A 26,251-nucleotide genomic window follows, 5' to 3' on the forward strand; every position below is an offset into this window, starting at 1 on the left:
CTCTAGCACTGTAGTAAAGAAACAAATTATAGCTAAAACTACTCTAGCACTGGAGTCGGATGCTTAGATTGCTCTAGCACAGGAGTCGGATGTTTAGATTGCTCTAGCACTGTGGATCGGATGCTTAGATTGCTCTAGCACTGGTGTCGGATGCTAAGATTTCTCTAGCACAGGAGTCGGATGCTTAGATTGCTCTAGCACTGGTGTCGGATGCTAAGATTTCTCTAGCACTGGGTATCGGATGCTAAGATTACTCTAGCACTGTTAGGGCGATGCTCACCTTACAATCGAAGTGTACTGGTCAGCTGCCCGGGAGCGAATGAGAATGATGTCCCGAGCAGCCCTCCTTTTATGCGAAAACCTGGTCAGCCTGGTGGGGGTAGTCCGCGCATGCGCAGTAGTCCTGAAATGGTTAGTCATGTCTTGGACTTTTAGGGGTGAGGATCGGACAATCTATTTGCATTGGAAATTGATTTTTGGGAACATTTTGAGGTTATGTTTGGCTGAACAGGTTTGGACAGGAATGGAAACTGTTGAATGGTATCGGTGGTATCAGGGGCGACGTAGGGCGATAGAAGGTGACGTAGGATAGGAGAAGGAGACGTGTGGGTAGGGGGAAGGCGAGGGATGTAGCGGAAGGAGACGTGACGTGTTGGAAGGCGACGTGGGGCTGCGGAAGGAGACGTGGCGTGTTGGAAGGAGACGTGTGGTAAGGGGAAGGTCGGAGGATGTAGCGGAAGGCGACGCTGGGTCGGGGAAGGCGACGTGAGGCTGCGGAAGGAGACGTGGCGTGTTGGAAGGAGACGTGTGGTAAGGGGAAGGTCGGAGGATGTAGCGGAAGGCGACACTGGGTCGGGGAAGGCGACTTGAGGCTGCGGAAGGAGATGTGGCGTGTTGGAAGGAGACGTGTGGTAAGGGGAAGGTCGGAGGATGTAGCGGAAGGAGACGCTGGGTCGGGGAAGGTGACGTGAGGCTGCGGAAGGAGACGTGGCGTGTTGGAAGGAGACGTGCGGTAAGGGGAAGGTCGGAGGATGTAGCGGAAGGAGACGCTGGATCGGGGAAGGCGACGTGAGGCTGCGGAAGGAGACGTGGCGTGTTGGAAGGAGACGTGTGGTAAGGGGAAGGTCGGAGGATGTAGCGGAAGGCAACGCTGGGTCGGGGGAGGCGACGTGGGACTGCGGAAGGAGACGTGGAGTGTTGGAAGGAGACGTGTGGTAAGGGGAAGGTCAGACGATGTAGCTGAAGGAGACGCTGGGTCGGGGGAGGCGACGTGAGGTTGCGGAAGGAGACGTGGAGGGTTGGAAGGAGACGTGTGGTAAGGGGAAGGTCAGACGATGTAGCGGAAGGAGACGCTGGGTCGGGGGAGGCGACGTGAGGCTGCGGAAGGAGACGTGGAGGGTTGGAAGGAGACCTGTGGTAAGGGGAAGGTCAGACGATGTAGCGGAAGGAGACGCTGGGTCGGGGAAGGCGACGTGAGGGTGCGGAAGGAGACGTGGAGTGTTGGAAGGAGACGTGTGGTAAGGGGAAGGTCGGACGATGTAGCGGAAGGAGACGCTGGGTCGGGGAGGGAGACGTGAGGCTGCGGAAGGAGACGTGGAGTGTTGGGAGGAGACGTGTGGTAAGGGGAAGGTCAGACGATGTAGCGGAAGGAGACGCTGGGTCGGGGGAGGCGACGTGAGGCTGCGGAAGGAGACGTGGAGGGTTGGAAGGAGACCTGTGGTAAGGGGAAGGTCAGAGGATGTAGCGGAAGGAGGTATGGGTGAGGCTAAATAGAAAACAAAAACAAGTAAAATAAAGGTCGTTACATCCACTTTTAACTTCAGGGAAAAAAAAAAGAAAACCATGAAAAATAAAAAAATTAAACTTTTATTTCGCCTTATTTTAATTTCAAAATTAACATTTTTTCAAACTTAACAAAAAAAAAAATTTTCTAGGAACTAAAAATAAATCACAGTCTTGGTATATAAAAAAAAAACTAAACGTCTTCTTTTTTTTACTTAAAACTACCTACATTAAAATCAGTCTTTACAAAACAGTCTTTAATCTTAAGTCGTTTTTCTTATCTTAGGGTTATTTTTTCCTTTCTTTTACCAAAGCAGACCAGTCGACATTTGGGGTTTTTAGTAGCTCTCGTAGTTTTCTCTTGTTCATTCGTACGTATCTCCCATCGATGAAGACCCGTTTCCGGATGGTTTGTCCCCTTGTTCTGCGTCCATCATTTTTCCTGGCTTCCGTAGAGCAGTCCAAAGTGGGCACAATGTTGCTGGCGTGGCTTGGGGATGGTACTTCTTTTGTTTCCTCGAGCTCCATGGCAGTAGTGTCGCTGGACGGGGTTTCCACACTGGGGGATTTTAGATCCATTTTCGCCACTAATTCAATGACGGACGACGTTTTCGTTGGTGGATTCGGGAACAAATTCCTGTCAATGTCTTGATCATCGATGAATTGATCCAACTCTTCAATGAGTTCATCGGGCGTCTTAGGGACTGGGGAGACGGGGTTAAGTACTAATTCCAGGAAATCGCTGGAGGAAACATGTTTGCTGTGCTCTCCTTTTGTCACAGTGATCCCCTCTCGATTGCTCGTGACTTTAGTAGATTTTGAAGAAGGACAGCGAGGTTGTTGAAGCCGCTTTACAGGGTATGTTGGGCGCGTTACCGGAGCTTTTCCAACGGTCTTGGATTTTTCTGCGTTGCGGTTGGCTGGTTTATGTAAATCTACTCCCATCCACTTTATTTTCCTCTTCAGAATGTCCCGCAACTCCCTCGATGATTTGTGCTCAAGATTCTTCAGACTCTTCTCTTTTATTAATAGGTCTGCGTATAGGCAAGCGAATACACCGCAGTCGTGGGCATTTGATTGTTGTGGGCACGTCTTTAATGTATTGAGTGTTACCCATTCACTAGCGACGAACCTTTTCTTCCTTCGTAAACATTCCATCTTGATAAATTCTTTGATTTGTGTCAATCGGGTATTGTGCTCGCCACCCATCGAGTCCAATGCTGTAATGTCCTTATTCTTTGGTCGGACCACTATTAATGCCCAATGGCCACTTCCTGTCGGCAGGTGGACGGGGAATAGTAAAAAATCTTGAATAAGAGGATTTTCTTTAACCCAAGATTTTATTCCCGAGTAACCCTCGTTATTCATGTCCCATCGCTGGAAGAAATGGGTGGGATAAGCCATTACTCGTTTGGAGCCTAGCTCCCGTTTGCTACGGTTTTGAAGCAGTCCAAAGAAATGATTGATAACATTGTCATTAAGATCTCTATCTTCTTTGAGAGTATCCCAATCCGCTTCGGTTAGTCGCTCCATTGTATCCGTGACAGTCTGAAAAATAACAAATTAGGGTGAAATTTGTATTAAGTAAATTTTGTACGATACCAATTTTAACTAGTCACTATAACCTTACTGACCAGTAGCGTGCGAGCGACAGGATTAAGGAGCAGTGTTTAGATAAGGTAGGGTTTGAGGTCTTTGGCGTGAGCACGGGAAGTCCTGCCTATGTCCGACGTTATCTCAAAAATGTTGGCCCCTGTTTGCCGCACAATAGTGAAGGGACCTTCGAACTTCGGGGCAAGCTTTGCTGCAAATCCTTTTGTTGCGTCAGATAAGTCGTGTCGGCGGCACCAAACTTGTTGACCCACTTTTAGGTTCAGGGGTCGTCTCCGGGTATTATAGTAGCGAGCTTGCTTTGCGTAAGCTACTGCTAGGTTTTTCCGTACAAGTGCATGAATTGCTCGGAAACGTTCGTTGCGTTCATCCATAAGATTTGAGGTAGCTTCTTTGCCGCCCTCGACCAAATCTACTTGTTGTAGAGATTCTGGCATCTTTAGTTCTCGTCCAAAATTTAGAAAGGCAGGGCTGTAGCCAGTAGAATCATGTACAGATGAATTTATTGCAAAACGGAATTCTCCAAGGAATTTGTCCCACTGTTTATGGTTGTCCGTTATGAATTGCCGTATCATTGTTTTTATCACCCTATTGCACCTCTCCGTAGGATTGGATTGTGGAGAATAAGGGGCTGTGAATCTTTGCTCGATTTGCCAATCCTTTGCTAATTGGCCGAATATTCGAGACGTGAACTGTGTACCATTGTCCGTAAGGATGACTGCAGGGGCACCATACCGTAGCATTATAACCTCTTTAAACTTTTCCTTGATCTCTTTGGCAGTAGCATTACGTAAAGGGACGATCTCAACCCACTTGGTAAATAAGTCTTGGATAACCAGGGCAGAGGTAAAACCCTTTGTAGACCGAGGAAAAGGTCCAATCAAGTCAGCAACCACTGTGTACCACGGGCCTTCTGGTTTTCTAAAATGCATTAACCCCATTGGAGGTTTCTGTTCAGGTTTGTGTCTTTGACACACAGTGCACTTCCGCACATATTCTGTCACGTCTTTCTTCCAGCCAGGCCAATAAAAGCGTTGTCTCACTCTAGCAATCGTTTTTCTGGTTCCTAAGTGTCCAGCAGTAGGTCTATCGTGGGTCTCTTCCAAAACTAATTGTCTGTCTGCCTCGGGAACGCAGAGTTTCCATAATGTAGTTGGATCTTGAATACCTCTCATTGGCCTGCATTTTCTGTACAATTTATCCTCCTTCACCACATAATTGTCTAGCTGTGATTTCTTGGCTCTCTTTAACAGTGATTCATACCAGTTGAGAGCCCTTCGAACATTTTTATTTGTGTGATTTCCATTCTGGCCGGGATTTGGTGTTCCAGAACTCTCAACCCCTAATTCATTTAGAAAGCTTTGTTCGACGTTCTGTTGGGCTGGAAAACGAGATAGTGTGTCTGCTAAAGTATTATTTATGCCCTTACGGTAGCAGATGTCGAAACTGTACTGTTGAATTTCTAGGATCCATCTTCCTAGTCGCCCAGATGGTTCTTTTATAGATAACAACCACTTTAGCGCTTGATGGTCAGTTTCTGCTTTGAAGTGGTATCCCTCGAGATATGGCCGAAATGTCTTAATGCCCCAAACTAATGCCAAACATTCTTTTTCAGTCGTGCTATACTTTTTCTCTAAATCTGATAACAGTCGACTGGCAAATGCAATGGCAACCTTTTTACCATCTTGTTTCTGTGTTAAGGCTGCTCCCACGCCAAAGTCTGAAGCGTCTACTTGCAGTATAAATTCCTGTGTAAAATCAGGACATGCAAGGTTTGGTGCTTTGCTAAGCTCTTCCTTTAGCCGTTCAAACGCTCTTTGATGATGGTCGTTCCATTCAAACCTTGTCGATTTTTTTAGTAAAGAGGTCATGGGACTACTTATCTTGGCAAAATCTTTTATGAACCGTCTATACCATGACAACAAACCCAAAAACCTGCGCAATGACTTTTGATTTTCAGGTACTGGGAACTCGAGCATCGTTCGCACTTTTTCAGGGTCCGTATGAACTCCATTTCTATTGACTATATGTCCCAGGTATTTGAGTTCTGTCTTACCAAAATGACATTTCTCTGGATTTAGTTTAAGACCCGCTTCCCTCAGTCGTCGAAATACTTCTTTTAGTAATTGCAAGTGTTCGTCAAAAGTCTTACCAAGAACAATTATATCGTCCAGATAAGCGAAAGCTTTTGGTTCTAGATCAGGACTTATGATAGTGTCCAGTAACCTTTGAAACGTGGCTGGTGCGGAATGAAGTCCAAATGGCATCACCTTAAATTGGAACAAACCTATTCCGGGGACGGTGAATGCAGTGATAGGTCGGCTTGTGTCGTTTAGGGGAATCTGCCAGTAGCCATTTTTCAGATCAATAGTAGAAATGTAATTTGCCTCGCGGAGTTTGTCAAGAACCCCACTGATGTATGGTAGAGGGTAGGCATCCTTGATGGATAGGTCGTTCACTTTCCTAAAATCAATGCAGAAGCGGACCTTTCCTGACGGTTTTCTTACTAAGACCACAGGAGAGCTCCATGGGCTTGAAGATGGTTCTATGACTCCGTTTTGTAGCATTTCCTCCACTTCCTTTTTCATCACTTCTTGCATGGCTGGGTTGCGCGGGTAGTATCGTTGTTTAACTGGATGTCTGGTCTTGAGGCGTATCTCGTGTTCCACCAGGTTTGTTCTCCCAGGGACGTCCTTAAATTTTGCTAATTCCTCGTCCAAGAACAATTTCAAGGCGCTTTCCTCTTCAATAGTAAGTGTACTGATTCCTGAGAGGTTAGTTTCCGATTTCTCCTTGTCAAGTTCCACATTGTAACTTATTTTTGGACAATTTATGGTTATGAGATTTAGTTTGTGTAGCAAATCAATTCCCAATATCACGGAAGTAGACAAATTTGTCACATGAATCGCATCAACTATGCACTCTTTAGTACCTATTTTGATAGGAAAAGTGTAACTGTTCTCTACGATTGCTAAAGTCTTATTGGCCAGATGTACTTTAACCTTAGGGCTCGTAGACTTGACTTGATTTTTCTTCAAATGGTCGGCTACATCATCCGAGATAAATGTCATCATTGCTCCAGTATCCACGAGTGCCACATATATTGTGTTTAAAATACTGACCTCAACATAGGGTCGTTTATCACATACCAAAGTGGGCTGGGTGGCATTTAAATGAAAATTTGCTACGTAGTTTAACCACTCAGGCCAGTTTTGGGAAGATTTTACAATCGTTTCCGGCACTCCTGACTTCCCTGTTTCGGGGCCGGATAACCGTTTCCCGCCCGGCATTGGCAGGTGGTTGTCAGTTGACCTTCAGTTTTGCAGTAATAACACCTGATCTTTCGGGGTTTGGTACAGTCTCGGAACATATGTCCCTCCATATTACAATTCCAACAAATTGGGATTGATGGGGTATTTTTTAATGAAATTGGAATATTCGTATTTCTCTGTGGCGTATAGAAGGTGCTGGTACTCCTTAGCTGGCGGTGAGGTTCGGCTTGTTGACCCTTCGTCGTTTGATTCGAGATATTTCCGCTGTAGAGGACCCCATTTTTGCTGGTGGCATTGTTTCTGTTACTATCCATCTTGGGTTCGGCTCTACTGGCTGGGATGGGAAGTAGCTCTTCTAAACGTACTACTTCTGTAGAATCACTTCTTCTCTTTCCACTTGGTTGGTAGGCAGTCTCCGGGGTCAAAGATTGGGCGGGTCCAGGTGGAGGCCGAAAGGTTGTTCTGTCTCGGAGAATTGATTCATATTCATCAGCTCATGTCAGTAAATCAGCCACAGTCCTGATGTCTTGACGGCGGATGTAGAACTTGTACTCAGGTTTCAGGTTTCCATAGATCTTCTCCAGTTTCCTTTCTTCGTTGTATCCTCCTCGTCGGCGAATAAGAGTGGAGATGGCTATAACAAATTGACGACAGCTTTCTTTTTCTCCCTGGGTTCGGTCTTGTATTTCTCTGTCAAGATTTTTGTAGTATCTTGATGGTAAAAACTGTAGTTCGAAATCAGTTTGAAAGTCAGCGAAGTTCCGCCATGCGTCATGATTATTTCGCCACCAGAGCAGAGCGTTGCCTTTAAAGATCTCTGGTAAAGCCCGTAGAATATGATTTTGGGGTATTGCGTATGCTTCAATCAGTTCGTTTAAGCGTTCCATAAAAGATACAGGGTCGGTGTAACCATCAAATTTTATGTTCCATTTCCGAACATGATTACACAGCGTAGCGGTTTGATTTAATATTTGAGGTTTCTGGCCTGCGAACTCGTTTTCCTCAACATAATAATACTTTGTCGCATCTATAGGCGCAGGTTTTGCGGCTCCATGATGAAAGAAACTGGGAGGTTGGTTCAACTGGGCATGGTCAAGAAATTGGCGATTGTTTATATTGTAGTGGTGCCTGTGGTCCCTTGCGGGTAGAGGGACGGTTTCTGGTTTGTGTGTTTCAATTTTCACAAGGTCAACTAATCTGTGCCTAAGAGTATTCAGATCTACATTGGCGGGTAGCCCAACTATCTCTTTTAGGTTATCGATGGCGTCTTGTTCGCCGACTCTTCTTAATAATCTCCTATCTTGCGAGGGCTCCTTCGGTATGGCTCCAAGATGTTCTGGTTGCTCCATATTCATCGATGTGTGATCGTCCTTTTCTGATGAAGTGTCGGTCTCTCCTTCTAAAGTTGCGTTCGTAGCTCTAAGATTATCCACGAGTCGTTTTCTCATCTCCCTTACATTACCTGAGTCTTTCAGATTTCTCAACCGACATTCCTCTTGTAGTTTTATTTTCGGTAGTGTATAGATCCATCCAACTCGATCATCCTGTGGCTGGCTTAGATTGTCCACTTGACTGTTCGTTTGCGTAGCCATAATAGGAGGGTTTAGAGGCGAGGAAGACGTTGTCGTGGTCGTGGTTGTGAGCGTAATTGTGGTGACATGTGTTTGGGGTAACGGTGGAAAATCACTTCTTTGGAGAGATTTGGCTTCGCGTTCATCGTCACTCTCGGTCATTTTTTTGTTTCCTGTCTTTTTTTCCGTAGATACTGTTTGTTTAACAGTCCCTGTTCGGGCGCCAAAATGTGTGACGTACTTTCACGAAGGTCGTCTCAATCGTTGCCACGGATGACTCAGTCGTCGCTGGGTTGGTTATTCCAGGGGTCTATGGGAAGGAAAAGGATAAACTCAGATATATGGCTATAAGTTCTAAGACTTCAGGGGTGCCAGTATCATCACCGTTTGTGGGTGGGGAAGTAGGGATTGCTCGGATTGCTCTAGCACTGTAGTAAAGAAACAAATTATAGCTAAAACTACTCTAGCACTGGAGTCGGATGCTTAGATTGCTCTAGCACAGGAGTCGGATGCTTAGATTGCTCTAGCACTGTGGATCGGATGCTTAGATTGCTCTAGCACTGGTGTCGGATGCTAAGATTTCTCTAGCACAGGAGTCGGATGCTTAGATTGCTCTAGCACTGGTGTCGGATGCTAAGATTTCTCTAGCACTGGGTATCGGATGCTAAGATTACTCTAGCACTGTTAGGGCGATGCTCACCTTACAATCGAAGTGTACTGGTCAGCTGCCCGGGAGCGAATGAGAATGATGTCCCGAGCAGCCCTCCTTTTATGCGAAAACCTGGTCAGCCTGGTGGGGGTAGTCCGCGCATGCGCAGTAGTCCTGAAATGGTTAGTCATGTCTTGGACTTTTAGGGGTGAGGATCGGACAATCTATTTGCATTGGAAATTGATTTTTGGGAACATTTTGAGGTTATGTTTGGCTGAACAGGTTTGGACAGGAATGGAAACTGTTGAATGGTATCGGTGGTATCAGGGGGCGACGTAGGGCGATAGAAGGTGACGTAGGATAGGAGAAGGAGACGTGTGGGTAGGGGGAAGGCGAGGGATGTAGCGGAAGGAGACGTGACGTGTTGGAAGGCGACGTGGGGCTGCGGAAGGAGACGTGGCGTGTTGGAAGGAGACGTGTGGTAAGGGGAAGGTCGGAGGATGTAGCGGAAGGCGACGCTGGGTCGGGGAAGGCGACGTGAGGCTGCGGAAGGAGACGTGGCGTGTTGGAAGGAGACGTGTGGTAAGGGGAAGGTCGGAGGATGTAGCGGAAGGCGACACTGGGTCGGGGAAGGCGACTTGAGGCTGCGGAAGGAGATGTGGCGTGTTGGAAGGAGACGTGTGGTAAGGGGAAGGTCGGAGGATGTAGCGGAAGGAGACGCTGGGTCGGGGAAGGTGACGTGAGGCTGCGGAAGGAGACGTGGCGTGTTGGAAGGAGACGTGCGGTAAGGGGAAGGTCGGAGGATGTAGCGGAAGGAGACGCTGGATCGGGGAAGGCGACGTGAGGCTGCGGAAGGAGACGTGGCGTGTTGGAAGGAGACGTGTGGTAAGGGGAAGGTCGGAGGATGTAGCGGAAGGCAACGCTGGGTCGGGGGAGGCGACGTGGGACTGCGGAAGGAGACGTGGAGTGTTGGAAGGAGACGTGTGGTAAGGGGAAGGTCGGAGGATGTAGCGGAAGGAGACGCTGGATCGGGGAAGGCGACGTGAGGCTGCGGAAGGAGACGTGGCGTGTTGGAAGGAGACGTGTGGTAAGGGGAAGGTCGGAGGATGTAGCGGAAGGCAACGCTGGGTCGGGGGAGGCGACGTGGGACTGCGGAAGGAGACGTGGAGTGTTGGAAGGAGACGTGTGGTAAGGGGAAGGTCAGACGATGTAGCTGAAGGAGACGCTGGGTCGGGGAGGGAGACGTGAGGCTGCGGAAGGAGACGTGGAGTGTTGGGAGGAGACGTGTGGTAAGGGGAAGGTCAGACGATGTAGCGGAAGGAGACGCTGGGTCGGGGGAGGCGACGTGAGGCTGCGGAAGGAGACGTGGAGGGTTGGAAGGAGACCTGTGGTAAGGGGAAGGTCAGAGGATGTAGCGGAAGGAGGTATGGGTGAGGCTAAATAGAAAACAAATACCCCCGCCGCAGCAAACCTGCCGTCTAAGCGAATTTCCATTTGGCCGAATTGATTTTCAATTGATCTATTTAAATAACATTAGGTTTAACGAGTACCTAGGTTTGCTGCTACAAGGAAACTAATAAAGTAGTGTGTTTTTAGTAAAATATTGATAGCTTACTATAAAATAAATAAATTGGCCAAGTTTGATCAAAATATATCCATAAACAAGCAAACTACAACATTTTACAATATTCTCCATAAGAATAACATGGGAATTTTAAATTTACAATTTTTTTAGTTTTCTCCGTAACCAATAACCGTACAAAAACACTTTGATATACTGAATTGTTTGTTTTTTTAAGCTCTTTAAGAAGGTTTAGAGAAAAATTGGGAAATTTTGTGTTTTGAGGGTAAAAAGTGAGAAAAACCAATTTTTACCCAATAAAACCCCCCATAAAACCCTGTTCCCATGGTCCGATCTAGCTGGATCGCGAACTCATTCAAGTTTATCCCGCCTTACACCTTCAAACCAAATTTCATCAAAATCGGATAAAAATTACTCAAGTTATCGTGTTCACGGACACATATATATATAAATCTATATATATATATACCTATATATATATATATATATATACATATATAAAAATTTGAACGAATGGTGTTTTTGGCCTCTGGGGACATTAAAATGAAAAAGTAGATCGGTCCCGGGCCTAAGTCTTACCATGAGACCTACGGTAATAGCTACTTCCCTATAGGGAAATTCGCTAAAACAAGTAAAATAAAGGTCGTTACAGTATGTAGGGCTGGCGAGGAGTTGCCGAGCACGCTGACCTTGTACGATGTCTACCAAGCTAAGCTGTTTACGAATCAGTGTTTGACTCCTAATGTATGTAGGGCTGGCGAGGAGTTGCCGAGCACGCTGACCTTGTACGATGTCTACCAAGCTAAGCTGTTTACGAATCAGTGTTTGACTCCTAATATATGAAGGGCTGGTGAGGAGTTGCCGAGCACGCTGACCTTGTACGATGTCTACCAACCTAAGCTGTTTACGAATCAGTGTTTGACTCCTAATGCATGTAGGGCTGGCGAGGATTTACCGAGCACGCTGATCTTGGACGATGTCTACCAAGCTAAGCTGTTTACGAATCAGTGTTTGACTCCTAATGTATGTAGGGCTGGCGAGGAGTTGCCGAGCACGCTGATCTTGGACGATGTCTACCAAGCTAAGCTGGTTACGAATCAGTGTTTGACTCCTAATGTATGTTGGGCTGGCGAGGAGTTGCCGAGCACGCTGACCTTGTACGATGACTACCAAGCTTAGCAGTTTATGAATCAGTGTTTGACTCCTAATGTATGAAGGGCTGGCGAGGAGTTGCCGAGCACGCTGACCTTGTACGATGACTACCAAGCTTAGCAGTTTATGAATCAGTGTTTGACTCCTAATGTATGTAGGGCTGGCGAGGATTTACCGAGCACGCTGATCTTGGACGATGTCTACCAAGCTAAGCTGTTTACGAATCAGTGTTTGACTCCTAATGTATGTAGGGCTGGCGAGGAGTTGCCGAGCACGCTGATCTTGGACGATGTCTACCAAGCTAAGCTGTTTACGAATCAGTGTTTGACTCCTAATGTATGTAGGGCTGGCGAGGAGTTGCCGAGCACGTTCATCCTGGACGATGTCTACCAAGCTAAGCTGTTTACGAATCAGTGTTTGACTCCTAATGTATGTAGGGCTGGCGAGGAGTTGCCGAGCACGTTCATCCTGGACGATGTCTACCGAGCTATGCTGTTGCACGACTCAGCGTTTGACTCCTGAGTTGCCAAGCACGCTCACCCTGGACGATGTTTACCGAGCTAAGCTGTTTACGAATCAGTGTTTGATTCCTATTGTATGTAGGGCTGGCAGGGAGTGTCCGAGCACGCTGATCTTGGACTATGTCTACCAAGCTTATTTGTTTACGAATCAGTGTTTGACTCCTAATGCATGTAGGGCTGGCGAGGATTTACCGAGCACGCTCACCCTGGACGATGTCTACCGAGCTAAGCTGTTGTACGACTCAGCGTTTCACCCTGACACGGGAGAGAAGATGATCCTTGTGGGCCGTATGTCAGCCCAGGTCCCCATGAACATGTTCATCACTGGCATGATGATGACCTTTTACAAGTACGATCATTGTTTTCTTTAAATTTATTGGACAGTTTTTATACTAGATAGAATACAGTGATAAAATGTGAAAAGAGTTTTGGCTCTCATAATTGAGTGAGCCAAGGCCCCACTAGAAAAGGTTTTTCTAGTGGGGCCTTGTGTGAGCCGTTCCTTCTATTAGAAGGGTAAGGCATTGACACTAGACACTGTACTACCGTCACCTTGGGTATGGCTGATTGCTGCAGTAACAATATTATGTTTATTCGACTGCATTATAATTACGTAAATATTAGTCGTCGGAGAGGGTATATCTTGTCTCCAGGACCGTGTTTTCTGCAAATGGTGTTTTTATTGATTTGTAAGAATTTACATAAGGTAAATTGGCCATTCACTACTGAGTAAGTAATCTTACTTTTTTAACACGACATAAAATGTTCTTAATTAGTCTAACATACTTTCAATACTAAATTAGTGATAATACTTGCATGACAATCCTAATGAGAATTTTACAAGTAGATGGAGAAGATTTTGTGATCGCCAGTTGGTTATGATGCTCTTAATAAAAAAACTATCGTCTCAATCTTAGTCAGGGCAATCTTGAACAACCCCACAAGCATTTTCCATGAGCTCCAGTTCCATCGAGAGGACGTTGCAGCCTCTCTTGAAGTCCTCAGTCATGTATGGAGCACCTTCTACACACGTTGAGGTGGTGACGAGAGTGAGCTCATGCACTCACATCACGACAACGAATGGCCACACTCATTTGGAAAGGGAGTTACCCCAAGCCTAAGAGTAAGTTTACAAGACTCTGTTAGTAGGTATTATCTCTTTATTTCACTAATTAATTGGTTGTCCTTTGCAAGGTCAACTCCTGCTGTCGTGTTCTGGCAGTGGTTCAATCAGTCTTTCAACGCTGTTGTCAACTATACGAACCGGAGTGGCGCTAATCCCATCCCTGCCGAGTAAGTATTGTTTTGTAAACTAACGTTCGGCAGGTTGGCAATTGATTTAGATACTGGTTCAATCCATTATAATTTACCGCATCTTCTATGAATGTGAAAGTTTGTGTGTTTGTTTTGTTTGTTTGAAGTTCAATCTCGCAATAACTACTGGACGGATTGGGCTGACATTTGGCATGATGATACCTAACATTACCGATTAACCTATAGGCATATTCTTATTTCAAAAATCCTTTTGGGCTCCGCCCCAGTGGCTCTGTAGTTTCCCATGTTAACCTTATGAACTCCTTCATTTTAAAAGGAATTAAATAATTTAGTCAACTTACAAGTTGGTTCTATAATATGCAATAGCATTAAAAATATATAAGGTTTCCAAACAGGATGCTGCACTATTATTTTTTTTCATATATGGCAACAGGTAATTTGAACTAAGCAGCAACAAAAAGCTGTGATACACAATGAGAACTGTCAAAGTAGGATTGTTTACAGTTATGTTTAAGTTATTAATTTAATGAATAACAAGCTGTTGGCCCGTCTACGTAACGGGAATCAAGTACCGTAGTCGATTAAAACTGATTATAATTCAGAACAGCTAGTTCACTCGCTAAGAAAATTCTGGCAGTTTTAATAGGAAAAAATTATCTCGTAAACAAATATCACGTGACCACCTACTTTTTTCATCCGATTATAGGCCTATACGATACGCATTTCAAATCCGATAATTTTACATTACAACAGCGATTGTGTTGATCTGAAAAGCCTTAAAGTGGGATTGGTGGTCGATTTACTAAATATCACCTTCCATTGCATACTACTCAAAGATAATCTTGTTTTACCGCAGTGGCCACTGCAACCTTAAGAGGATTTTGGCCTCCCATTCTCTTCTATCCCTTGCCTCTTTTAATGTTGATTCCAGTCTGGAGAATTATTTATTGCTTGGTACTCCATGTGGTCCTCTTACTTGTGGTATTCCTTGGAATAATTTTTTTCAAGTTGATGTATCCCTCTCCTCCACGCATAGCCTGTCCATCCGAGCTTTTTACTTTTGAAATCACCCATAAATCTGGGTGATTATTCCTCTTAGCTCTCTGTTCTTTTTCATCTCAACTACCATTATCTTGAAATGTCCCGTATATTTTCTCTGTACTCTATTCCCAAATTCAGCAATAAGAGGGCTCAATTTTCTGAACCATTCTGTACTACCGGGATAATGTGTAATGTGTGTGTGTATTGATCGAATTTGGTTTATCCTGACACCCTGCAGCTTATTGAGCAGTTTTCTAGAGACGTACCAAACCAGTTAACATTTGCTTTATCAACCAAAAATTGTGTATGCCGACATAGATTTGACATTATTAAATAAATCGTCCCTACCTATTTTTTACTGTATATCAATTTTACTGCATTAATTGCTAAACACTAGGTAAAACCGCTCGAAATCGACGGTAACTTTCAAGGCTTACACCAATTCATCTAACTGCAATAAATTGAGTGAAATTATACATATTTTGAGCATTTAGCATTGTTTAAAGAGTAATAAGTTTAAAAACAATAATGATATTAATTGCGTTAGTAACCAAATATGGTTGATCATTCAATAAATAAAATATTCCCCATACCGTACGTCATAGGAGTTATTTTTAGTATGTTCTCTGGTATCTCTTCCTTCGGAAGAACCTTTAAATAGTATTAAAATTGTATTGGTGGATCTTTTGTAGTTAAACACTTCCGTGATTTCATCAGTGTAATGCAGATTAATCTATGATATTATTTAAAACAAAATATCTGTTTGTTGGGAAGACACGTTCTAATTTCAAAGGGAGGTATATCCGTTACTGGATCGTGCAGGCATAGATGCTCAAACAGTGTCTTGTTGAGCGGAAGATAATTCTTTTAACCACTTATGAGTATGTAAGATATGTCAAGTAGCCTAGTTTACCTCTGTGCTAGTATTAATTTTACCCGTTTGTTTTAGTCAGCTGGCAAAGTCATACGCAATGGCAACAAGTGGGGCTTTAGCTACCGCCCTTACCCTCAATAGGATGGTTAAAGTAAGTAAATTACTATTCTTTTATGGACCATTGCTGTGGTTTCCAGATTCCAATCAGTAACAATTATTATTGTGTGGGCATGTTGAACAGTCCTACAAATATATCATTGAGGAAAATAACTTTTATTAGATCTAGTCCTTCGATACTGAGTTTTGCTCGGAGGAAGTCATTAGTTTACAAGACCTTTTTTCGCTGAAGGTTTGGTAATTGGTATGTAAATGTTCTTTAATATGTAATGTAATCTGTTAAAATGGTAAGGGGTAATATTCTTTTCCTACAGTCACCCGACAAAGTTGGCTTCCATGTACTGTTTATAGTACAGAAAGCTGCTAATTGCTGCATATTTATACTTTGCCGTACGGTTTATACTTTGTCGTACGGTTTATATTTTGCCGCACATCAGGATTCCAACGAAACAACACAACACAGCGTGGTTCTATTATGCACGTAATCCGTGTACGCTTGGAAATAGGTCTCTTGGATATTCGATCTACCTCTTTAAAAACTAATTATCACAGATTTTGTATTATAAATATTTCTATATATATTCGTTATATCAAAAACTATATGTTTTACCAGATATTGCTTTTTGTTCAATGAATTGCCAATGATTGAAATGTAATGATATTTTTTTCTTTTTTAGTTATTTTTTTTATTGTATAATTGTACTTGGTATCGTTTGATAGGTTACAAATGCTAAATAAAAGGGTTCCTGACATTTTTTCATAAAACCAGTCATTTTGGAGTAATTTAAGTATAAAAGTTTTGAATGGCCGCCATTTTGAAATTTAGGTTGAATCAAGGTGAAATATTTGTATAACACGGGTCTCTTCTACCTTAACCTACATACCAAGTTTTATAAAGATCGGTTGAAACTATTAGAAGATAAAAATGTTTATGTATAACATACACAATGGCGGATATCTGGTTAACAAAGCGATTTTGGGAAACAATTTTATTCTTGATTTTATCTTTCTTTTGACCCAAGGAATCACTAGGTAAAATATGTCCCCACCTTTTTTGAACACCCCTGTATATGTGTCCGTTAGCGCGATAACTCGAGCAAAAATGATCTGATTTTGATGAAATTTGGTATAAACGTGTAAACCTACATTTATTCGAACAAATTCGTGAACCAGCATGATCGGACTATGGGAACAGGGGTTTATGGGGGGTCTTATGGGGTAAAAATGGGTTTTCCTCATTTTTCGGTTGTGTCCATTTTGCGGTCGTCCATTTACCGGTCAAGGGTAAAATCGTCCATTTACCGGTCAACCCAAAAATTTGGAGGGGTGGGTCAAAAAAAGTTTTCCATTTTGCGGTCACATATTTCTAAAATTCCGAGAACATGTGAGCCAGGTTGATGACTCAGAGTGGTTAGCCAGGCCGATGACGCGTCGGTATGTTGTACACCAATGCACCAATAGTATGTGACCAAACTATGCAATAAACTTATTCAAATCACGAGTAGTACTGTATTATGTGTATTTGAACATTTTTCTTAAAGAGAAATGAAATAAGTTTTAATCCTTTAAAAGAATGATAAACGCACTTTGGCGGTCAGAAGACGCGATGATTGTTGAACATCACACTTTTTACTCCACGTTTCTTTGGGCAAGAAAAATCATAGTTCAATAATGATTTTTTTATATTAAAAAAAATCTAGAAATTAATTGTATCTCAAAGATAAACTAACCACTCGGAAAGAAGTACGGCGCACAAGACAGGATAGCCTACTGCATTTGCCTCGTGTAAACTTTAATTCAACTTCTAACTAGAAGGGGTTTTCTTTTTTCGGCCCTCAGGAATACAATTTTTTTACCTGAAAGAATTAAAATTTTAAGTTATAAGGCTCTCAGACGAGAAACAAGAAAACTCTATTTGTAAATATAGGTTAGTTGTATTAGTTTTAATTAAATTATTTGTTCTCTTTTATTATAGTATTGAATACTGTGTACCTGACTTGAGTTGTTTTGAAAGGCAGTGTATTTTTGTACTGAAACCCGCTTTAGATAAATTACGTTTCTATTCTATTTTATTTAATATAAAGGTGGTTCCATCAACAACTCCTCGTGAAGATCTAAAACTCGACATCTGCAAACAATCAAGAAATGTTGCTGCTCTAGTGCATGGAACCTATTCATTCAAAATAGTCTGGTATTCTAGGAATCGAAACCTGACCGCAAAATGGAAAACCTCCCCTCCCTAGAGCCTCCTCACCCCCACACTTGACCGGTAAATGGACTGACCGGTAAATGGACTGACCGCAAAATGGAAGACTCCCATTTTTCACCCTGAAAACATAACATTTTGCAATCTCTTTCTAAACCATTTTGTAGAGCTAAAAAAAAACAAATAATTTAGTAGATTGAAGAAATGTTGTATGCCTAACGGTTACGGAAAAATCCCAAAAAAGTGTAAATTTAAAATAACCATGTTATTCTTATGGAAAATAAATAAACTGTTGTAGCTTGCATGTCTATGTGTACCTATATTTTAATGAAATTTTTAAATTTTGTTTACTTCATACTAAGCTATCAATATTTTAATAAAAACCCCTATTTTCTTCCCTGTAGCAGCAAACCTAAGTACTCATTAAAATTAATGATACTTATTTAGGGAATAAATCTGACAATTTTTAGGGAATAATTTAGTGGAATTCCAGCCAGGTAGATGAAAATTCGCTTAGTCTGCAGGTTTGCTGCGGCGGGGGTATTTTATTTAGTTCCTTTTTAATTATCTAACTTGTATTTGTTTTACATATTGAACATTTAGTAGCAATCCTAAACAATCCATTTTTCATTTCAACAATTTCTGGATTAATATTTGCGGTCTTCTTCTTACATTCATGACAATGAATAGGTTCTTCCATTCAGATATAAAAATGTTTACATATAAATGGATATGTGTTATAGATGCCATAATTTTACTGATTTCACAAATTATTGGAAATTGTGTAGGATGAAATATATGTAAAATAATTATATTTAAGAGAAAGATTAATAATAAACGTAAGAATAAGAACAAACATCTTATAAATATTTTAAGGAAATTTAATCATTTTCAACCATATTGTACACAACAACTATAGTTCGGCCGCTTATAAAACGACCTGCGCGCTAATGCTAAACCAATCTGGAGGAGGTCGCTTTCTAAGCGGCCGAACTATACCAATGAAATCTATACATTATGTATTTTAGATAATAGTTTTGAAATAACACCTAAAAACATAAAATTATTTTTAAAACAAAGAAAGTATACAAACTAGATATTTTACTATCAATTCTTAAACAAAATATATAATATTGATTTCAAATTGAGTTTTGGAGATGAAACAAATATTACATTAATTTGTAATGCATATTTCAGTTTTACAAAAGGAAATATATCATTTTAAAAAATATTCCAATTATTTTTAGACATTTTGAATAGAATTTTTGTATTAAACCAGATTTTGATGATATTTTTTTAAGATTCTTAAATCATCCATCAAAGATTAATGAAATGATATTGAAGTCGTCACTATACGTGATTCAATTCCTTTGATATCACGGACGATTAATATCAAACATTAGAAATGACCAAATAAATTTTAACAAAAACTAGGTATCTTCTTTATTGTATTCAACAAAACAACACACTGAAACTATTCTTTGTTTTCAACCGGAAACAATTGAGGAAACATATGATTGTTTATTTATTAATCATGAAACAGTCTTTGGACAAACTTATATAGAAATATCTATTGAGGGTTTTCTTTATAGATATTAATCATCGTACGTCAATCATCCCCCCCAAAACCCTCAATATATATATTAAATCTTCCTCTTTCTAGACCTTAAGTTATAACCAGGTAAGGCATCGTTATGGTCTTCTGCTTCTAGTTCATCATCTTCGGCTTGAGTTGCTTCACGGAGAGTTTGCGGGAGTAATTTCAACTCCGACATGTGTACCTTAATTGGTGGATCAGACCTCAAGAGGTACACTCCCTTCCCTAGCTTGTGTTCCACCTCAAATGGTCAAAGCCATTTCCGTGCCATCCCTGCATGCACATTTGTAAGCTTACTACTCAAAGGATGGTTTCGCCGAAGAACCAACGTACCCGGTTTCAGGTCCTGCTCTTCAGGTACATCATTTCTCTCTGCTTCCCTCTTCGAACTCTCTTCGGCTTGTCGATTCATACGTTTGATTTGTTTTGCGTTCTCTTCATGCCATGCAGTCAAATTCATAGTTTCAGGAGATTTTTCATGCATAAAGTTCCAATCACCAGTTCTTTTTATTTCCCGAACGAGAAAAAAGTTCTGCTGGAGAGAACCCTGTGACCCGATTCACTCGTTGTCTGATGGCCAGGAGAGACTCATGCAAGTTTTGATCCCATTTGGAATGTTATTTGTCAAACAAATGAATTCTGAACAGCTTCTTAAGCTCCTGATTTCTCCGTTCAGTAGGATTTGCCTGAGGATGGTAGATTGGCGTTGTCCAGTGTTCAATAGCCCACTCAGTTAAAGTCCGCAACCATTGTTTTGACATGAACGGACTGCCATTATCTGTGAGAAGACACGTGGATAACCATACCGACTAAAGACCTCTGTTCGTAGGATCTGCAGGATTCTTCCCGATGTAGCTTCAGGAATAGCAAATGCTTCGACCCACCTGGTAAAAAGGTCTGTCACCACCAAAATTCCAGTCTTCCCTCGAGATGTTCTGGGATATGGTCCCATAAGATCTAGAGCAACAACCTCCCACGGCTGGTGTGGCCGACGTCCTCTCATGCTTGTACTAGCTTTTTGGTTGTTAGCCTTGGTACAGGCACAGATAGTGCAGGATTGGACGTAGTTCTTGATGTCCCGATGCATATTTACCCAGAAGGAACGACGCCGAATCGAAGTGTAGGTCTCGTCTTGTCCTGGATGGCCAGCTTCAGGGCTGTCGTGGTACTTCTCTAGAATCCTTACGGCCTGAGACTTCGGAACTACAATCACAGGAGAAGATTCTGATAGATGAGATTTGTACATAAGTAAACTGTCTTCCAAGCGAAGGTTCTTATAGCATGTCTTGAACTGGAATGGGACAGCTTCAGAATTAGTGTAACGTTTGGTTATCCAGGATTTCATTCTACTACAAGCTGCATCTTCATTCTGCCATTTCTTTATCAGTTCCAAGTCAATGTCACAATTTCCCGTTGTGCCACCATAAGAACAGGCTCAATCTGTCTTAACTTCATTGGGACTGGAACTTCCCTCTCCATGAGTTCTTTGGATATCTCACCACTGTCTACCGGGTTTCTTGACAAGCTATCAGCGGCTTGATTTAACTCTCCTGGGACGTGATGTATTTCAAAGTCAAAATCGGCCAAAATTTAGGACCATCGCATCAGTGTTGACTTGGTTCCGGATACTTTGTTTAGCCACTGTAGTGATGAGTGATCAGTGAATAATTTAAATTGTCTTCCCTCGAGATACCCCCTGAATTTCCCGACTGCCCACACTACCGCCAGAGCCTCCTTTTCAGCTGTACAATAGTTTTTCTCAGAAAGGGAAAGTTTCCTGCTTGCATATTCAATGATATCCTTGCCTCCTTCTATCCGCTCTTGAAAGAGAACAGCCCCAAGGCACATTACTGGCATCTGTCTGTAAGCATATTTCCCGGTTGGGGTCCAAATAAGCTAATCCCGGAGAGTCACAGATGGATCTCTTTATCTCCCTGAAAGCTTTCTCTTCCGTCTCGGTCCATTTAAAAGGTGTATTTTTATGAAGAAGGTCAGTCAGAGGTGAAACCTTGGATTCAAAATTAGGTACAAAACAACTGTACCAACCGCACAGGCCCAAAAATTGTCGTACTTTCCGCTTCGTACCAGGTCTTTCATACTCTTCAATAGCCTTGTTTTTCTCAGTTTGTCTCTCTAATCCTTTGTCTGTTAACACATGACCCAGATATTCTACTGAGTTGGACATAAAGTGACATTTCTTCACTTGACAGGTAAGTCCATAAATTTTTAATCTTTCTAATACTCTAGCCAAATGTTCCAAATGGTCAGAAAATGTTTTGCTGTAAACTAGTATGTCATCCAAATAAACTTGACAAAATTCACCAACATAACCCGACAAAACTTTGTCTATCAGACGCATAAATGTTGCTGGGGCATTTTTCAATCCAAAGGGCATAACACGGAATTGATATAGCCCCCTTGGTGTTCAAAAAGCGGTCATAGGCCGAGATGATTCTTCTACCTCTACTTGCCAATAGCCAGAATTCAAATCTAAAGTGCTAAATACTTTGGCCCCACTAACTTGCTTAATCAGATGTCGTAGAACAGGCATTGGGTAAGCATCAGCAATAGTTTTATTGTTGACTTCACGTAAATCCACACAAAGTCTGTAGTCTCTGTTCTTCTTTTTGGGTAATACTATTGGTGAAGCCCATCCTGAAGATGACAGTTCAATTAGCCCTTGATTTTCCATTTCCTTTACTTTTTCTATGACAAACTTCCGTTTGTCGGGATTAAGAGGGTAAGGTTTCTGTTTGACAGGAGTGTTATCTTTACAAGAGATCTTGTGTTTTACCGTAGTAGTAAACCCAATTCTGTCTGTAATTACCTCTTGAAAGATACTGAGTAAATTAATCAAGTCTGTTCTTTGATTAAGATCCAATATCCCTGTTTTCAGTTCATCCAAAACGTTGTTTTCTAATTCTGCTTCCAAATCAAACTGTTAGTCCTCTAACCATCCCAATCTAACTCTATTTTTAATGCCGAAAAATATTTCTTTTGCTGTACAATCTATTAACACACCGTATTTGACAAGGAAATCATGCCCTAGTATGATTTCCGGGATTAAATCCTTAATCACTTTTACCGGAATGTGAATAGATTCTTGAGAACATTTGGCTTCAAGAAAAGTAAATCCTTCGATTTTGTAATTTATATCCTGTACTGCACCTTTGACAACAGTTACGCTGTCTGGACGAACAGGTTTTAATAATTTCGCCACCGACATGCCAATAAACGAATGTGATGCTTGAGTATCAAGGACTGCAGTATAATATTTGTCACCAACCTGTAAACTAATTGCCGGACGAGGATTTCCCACACTCTCACTAGAAATTTGACCAATATCTTTCTGACTGGTAGTTTTGGGACTTAGAAACTCTTCTAGAACCATTCTCGTCCCTATTAGAACGGTTCTGTTCTAGTTTTCCGGACAACGGGCCTTCACATGCCCAGTTTGCCCACATTGATAACATTTAAAGGAGTTATCAGGGTTCGAAGTTCTTGTTTTTGAGGAATAAAAGCTTACCTCTTCGTCTAGCTTTGCTACTATGCTCCTGAGCTCGTCAAATGATTTTGGTTGAGCTACCTTAACTAGAGACCTAATCTTATCATGTAAAAGTTCCACAATATAAGTAACACTCTCGTCAATACTCCCACCATCATTCATTCTCTTAAACAACTGTAACTTTTGAATAACAAATGCCCCAGCCCTCATGCCACTAGGCTGAACATCTGTCAAGAATTTCTTAGTGATTAATGCTTTGACAGCCTGTGAATTAAATCTCTGCATAAACTCATGTTTGAATGTGTCCCATTCTAGACTTAGACCCTTAATGTTTTGCCACCAAGTACCCGCCGAACCCCTCAACTGTTGGCTCACAATCTGCAGATATATTTCTGACGGTATACACGTCCTTTTTAACAAAGATTCGCACGTAGCTAGAAACGCTGTGGGACATTCCTCCAACCTCCCGTGAAATTCTGGTAGACTGTCTTTTATAATGCTGAGATCTACCGTAGGCATGAAAGATAGTTGGGATTCTGGATTATTCAAAGTAATTGTCTTTTCCTGTGAGGATACCTGTGTTCCAATAACTTCCATTTTATTGTTAAATTTAGTTTCCATGTAATTAATTTTAGTTTCCAATTCATTTAATTTATCAGAGTTACTATCAAAATTTGTTTCTAACTTTGTAATTTTATCAATGGTTTGACAACATCTGACTCCAATGATTCGATTCTTTTTCCTAATTTTGAACAGTTTTGAGAAGTTTGTTCCACAAGTGATGACATTTTACTACCTATTAATATATGCCGATTGTGAGTCAAGTATCTCAGATTGGATATCTAGCTTCTCCAAAATTTTGGACAGTAGAGTACTCACCGGGTCAGGTTGTGGTATTTGTTCTGCCAACGTGGTATTTCGTCCTACCCGTGGTCGAAACTCGTAGGCTCTGCTTCCTGTCCCCTTCTGCTCACCTTCTTCCAAGCCTTTCTCTAGCATTTCAGTTGTTAAATCTTCAACTCCTAATTTTGTCATTTCTCAATTAAAAGTCCTGTCACGGTCGCCAATTGATGTCGTCACTATACGTGATTCAATTCCTTTGATATCACGGACGATTAATATCAAACATTAGAAATGACAAAATAAATTTTAACAAAAACTAGGTATCCTCTTTATTGTATTCAACAAAACAACACACTGAAACTATTCTTTGTTTTCAACCGGAAACAATTGAGGAAACATATGATTGTTTATTTATTAATCATGAAACAGTCTTTGGACAAACTTATATAGAAATATCTATTGAGGGTTTTCTTTATAGATATTAATCATCGCACGTCAATAAAAAATGATATAATAAATCGAAATTGTGATTTTTTGATAACATCAAGTTTACATCAGATATTCATATATTTGGCCCAGGATCGGCATGAAACTATCTACTGACGTATAGTTACACGTATAGTTGACATTATATACTTTTTGTTTTATCTTACTGTTTTTGTTTTTAACCTCTAGAGACCTAAAAATGGAAAAGTATATTGGTCCCGGCTTAAAGTCTTACTCAACGAACACAGACTCATTCGTCTTCCCGTGCCACCTACGGTAATAGCTACTTCCCTATAGGAAAATTCGCTAAAACACTCACTCATAGTCTTAATATATTCATATTTTTGGCATAAACATACACAAATTGACATCTATTGGCTACTTATTAGACTGTTTTAATTTTCAGAGAGCACCTCCTCTTATTGGTCGCCTAGTGCCTTTTGCTGCCGTAGCTGCAGCCAACTGTATCAACATTCCTACGATGAGAATTAAGTAAGCAAACTAGTCGTAAAAAATGTAATAAATAACTTCTCAATCAACATAGTACAGTACAAGATGTAAAAATTTTAACAAGTTAAATAATTAATACGTTAAAACTAAATCATAAAATAATTAACTCACAGAGCAGTTTAACCTCTTAGAAGATATTCTTTAACTAAACTCTTTCTGCAATATATTTAAATTATTCCTAAATCATAATAGCTTTTTTATGAATTTAGGCTGTGAATACTTACCATGTATAGTTTTGTTTAAGGGAGATTGAGACTGGGATACCAGTGTACGATATAAACAACAACAAGCTTGGCGAGTCAAAGGTGGCTGCCAAAACAGGCATCGCAGCTGTGGTCTTCAGTAGAGTAGTGATGGGGTCACCAAGCATGGGTCAGTTTAATTGTGTCACAGATGTAAGTAGGCAAATTTAGAAGCATCAATACATTCTGTTAAATTTAATTATTTGCATTTCAATTTCAATTTCAATCGCATTAAAGCGAAAGAAAAATAGTGTTAAGACGTGTACATGTTACAAGTATGTGTTGAGAGACCACAAACAACGCATTTGCTGTATATTGTTGGAGTATAAGTCCAAGAAGCTGACCAACAACAAAGAATTACATAACGAACGCGTAAAAACTAAATTTTAAAATTTAAATTAAAAAATTCCTAATTAAAAAAAAAGATTGAAAAAAATTTAAGAACCCTTTTAATTAGCATTTAATTAAAATTTCTTATCAAACTACACCAACTGCAAAAACATTGAATAATAAATAGCAAAAATATCACGATTTGTAGGTAAAAATCAGGTAAAATGAGGGAAGCTGGCTCAAGTTTTTTCAATATTCCACCTAATTTACAACTAAAGATCGTTATATTTAAGCTATTTTTTATTCGATCTTTTTGGCCTTGGTATCGTTTGATAGGAAGTTTTAAATGCTTCCTTGACATTTTTCCATAACATCAGCTATTTTTTGTCATTTAATTTTAAAAATTTGGCCACCATTTTGAACATTTTAATTGGATCAAGTATTTTTTTACATGGGTCTCCTCAACCTTAAACACACACACCAAAAAAGATCGGTTGAAACGATTCAAAGATAAAAATGTTTATGTAAAAATACAAATTGGTGGATATCTGGTTAATGAAGTGATTTTGAAAAACTTTAATTCTTGATTTTCTCCTTATTTTGACCTGCAAACCTTAATTTTGCATTCCGAGCAAGATGTGTCGTAAGTTAGCGGTTTTAAACTGCCTGTACTTCAACTGTCGTTAATAATTATTGTGCATTTAGTAAATTAACCTCATCACTAAAGAAACGGCTAGTCACATAGAAACATGTATTTCTTAAGTTTTGAATTACTTACGTAGGTTTGTTATTATTTCAGTGTTAACCCCAGTCATAGTGAACAAGCTAGATCAGAAGGGGGTGTTCAGAAGGTATCCGTGGAGTGCAGCGCCAGTGCAGACTCTCATCTGTGGAGCCATTCTGACGTTCGCTACTCCAATGGCGTGTGCAATATTCTCCCAACGAGCTCAGATCAACGTCGACAAGCTCGAGAAACATATCCAGGTGAGCTCCTCTGGCAAGCTCGCTCCCAAGTTCGTAAAATTATAAGGATTTTGACAACTTTTAGCATAAATATTGCGACCTTTCCCCTCTTTAAAAATGTT

General features: G+C 41.1%; 1 protein-coding gene across 1 annotated transcript; it reads left to right on the forward strand.

The window, feature by feature from the left end:
• Positions 1 to 8,577: 8,577 nt before the first annotated feature.
• Positions 8,578 to 26,150, forward strand: LOC128982608 (sideroflexin-1-3-like; the record flags this gene model as incomplete). Its single annotated transcript, XM_054401566.1, has 9 exons — positions 8,578 to 8,666; positions 11,406 to 11,624; positions 11,778 to 12,128; positions 12,223 to 12,489; positions 13,335 to 13,433; positions 15,406 to 15,481; positions 24,491 to 24,576; positions 24,839 to 24,966; positions 25,966 to 26,150. Coding segments are annotated over exons 1-9 (1,500 nt in total), but the record flags the coding sequence as incomplete, so codon positions are not given.
• Between the last annotated feature and the right edge of the window lie 101 nt (positions 26,151 to 26,251).

Source organism: Macrosteles quadrilineatus, unplaced genomic scaffold (genome assembly GCF_028750875.1).
Source record: "Macrosteles quadrilineatus isolate MER2022 unplaced genomic scaffold, UCM_ALF_1.0 Scaffold_747__1_contigs__length_33774, whole genome shotgun sequence".
NCBI lineage: Eukaryota > Metazoa > Arthropoda > Insecta > Hemiptera > Cicadellidae > Macrosteles > Macrosteles quadrilineatus.